The 1628-nt window shown below is 38.0% G+C and overlaps 1 protein-coding gene across 1 annotated transcript; it reads left to right on the forward strand.

Moving 5' to 3' along the window:
* Positions 1–442: 442 nt before the first annotated feature.
* On the forward strand, positions 443–1261 carry LOC311494957 (ecto-ADP-ribosyltransferase 4-like; the record flags this gene model as incomplete). The annotated part of the gene is made up of 1 exon (XM_084554240.1): positions 443–1261. The coding sequence occupies one exon, from the start codon at positions 443–445 to the stop codon at positions 1259–1261; it is 819 nt and encodes a 272-aa protein (XP_084410366.1).
* Positions 1262–1628: the final 367 nt, after the last annotated feature.

Below are 1628 nucleotides of genomic sequence, written 5' to 3' on the forward strand. Positions count from 1 at the left end.
TATCACTACATAGCATTAACAGGATACAAGTATACAGTCAGCTGCAGTAGTGGGTCGATCTAATCTCGTCGAAATTATTTAATGTTGGCACTTAACCTTTGTGCAACTCAGGTTCAAATCTTTGCTCTCTCCCTCAAATTCTGTCAAAACTTCTGCTTTTGAGTTAGGGGAAGTGAGTATGCACACGTAGTGGTGTCACCAGCATTCTTAATCTCCTGCTTACATAAAATAGAGCAATATGGGTTGAGTAAACAATAAAAATTATAAATAAATATAATATTGAGCCAATTACATATACAGTATACGTTTGATATAGTGAGAACATTGTTGCCGTTAATATTAAAGTTAAACTGCAAAATGGTATGAATTGCACCTGGTGTTTCTTCAGTGCTTTTTCTTTCTCCTCTTCTAGATCAGTCCCAGCGAAACTATCCCACTGGGAATGGTTGAAGACGCTGTGGATGACATGTACTTCAACTGCAACGCAATGATGGCACAAACTGTCAAGGACCAATACTTTAAAAAAGAGAACAAGGGACAATTCCAAGATTTTTGGAAAGAAGCAGACGCTTGTGCAAACAACGCCCTAAATACAAGAGAGAAAGTAGATCAGGCATTGACTAAGGATCACACGTTAGCAATCTGTGCTTATACATCTAATAATCAAGAATTTTATAAGAAATTCAATGAAGCCGTCAGGACAAACAGAAAGGTCTATAGCACCTCCTTTCGATACCACTCCTTACATTTCTGGCTGACATCTGCTGTACAGATCCTCAGTAACAATCAGAACTGTCAGAATACTTACCGCAGAAACAGTGTTGTGTTTACTGGCTCTGTCAACCAAATAATCCGCTTTGGTACATTTGCCTCCTCCTCATTATCACCAAACTTAAAACACTTTGGTCGCAAGACCTGCTTTAAAATTAAGACCTGCTTAGGTGGTTACTTGAAACATTATTCATACTTCAAAACTGTTGAACAAGAGGTGCTCATCCCTCCCTATGAGGTGTTCAAAATAACTAATAAAACTAAAGGTACCGGCAAGCTAGCTGACTGTGAGGTTGTCTATTTCTTGGAGAGTGTAGGACTGCAGAGCAATCTAAACTGCTATGCTGCAAGAAATTCCAAACGCTCAAAGCTGTCTGTTTGGTGGAACAAATTGAAAGCTGGCAGCTACCCATGGTTCTCTAACATGTGGAACAAAATGAAAATTAAATTGGGAAAAAAACGTGCACAGCAAACCAACAAATATTTCTAATATCCGAGCTCATGACAATATTTCCATGCATTCTCTGCAAACCCTAAACTTACCCCTGAGTGTTGTTTATTTCTTCCCTTTCCATCTTTCCCAACATGTTGATCAATATGAGCAAAAAGCTATTTGTGATGTGCTGCTTGCATTTATCAGCCTTCATACTGTATGTGAAATGAATGCTTTGCTTAGAAAGTATCTGAATGAAAACAATACATTTGTTAAACAGCTAAATCTGTTTTGTTTTCTTTGTTGAGTAGTAAGTACACCATTTTCCAACGATCCAAGAAGTACATAGGTAGACGTGGATGTCTTGTGCTGTCTTATAATGATGGGTGTTCTTTGAATAAGACTTTACAGCCTGAATTAGCCT

The sequence above is a fragment of the Chelon labrosus genome, assembly GCF_963514085.1.
Source record: "Chelon labrosus genome assembly, chromosome: 2".
Classification (NCBI taxonomy): domain Eukaryota; kingdom Metazoa; phylum Chordata; class Actinopteri; order Mugiliformes; family Mugilidae; genus Chelon; species Chelon labrosus.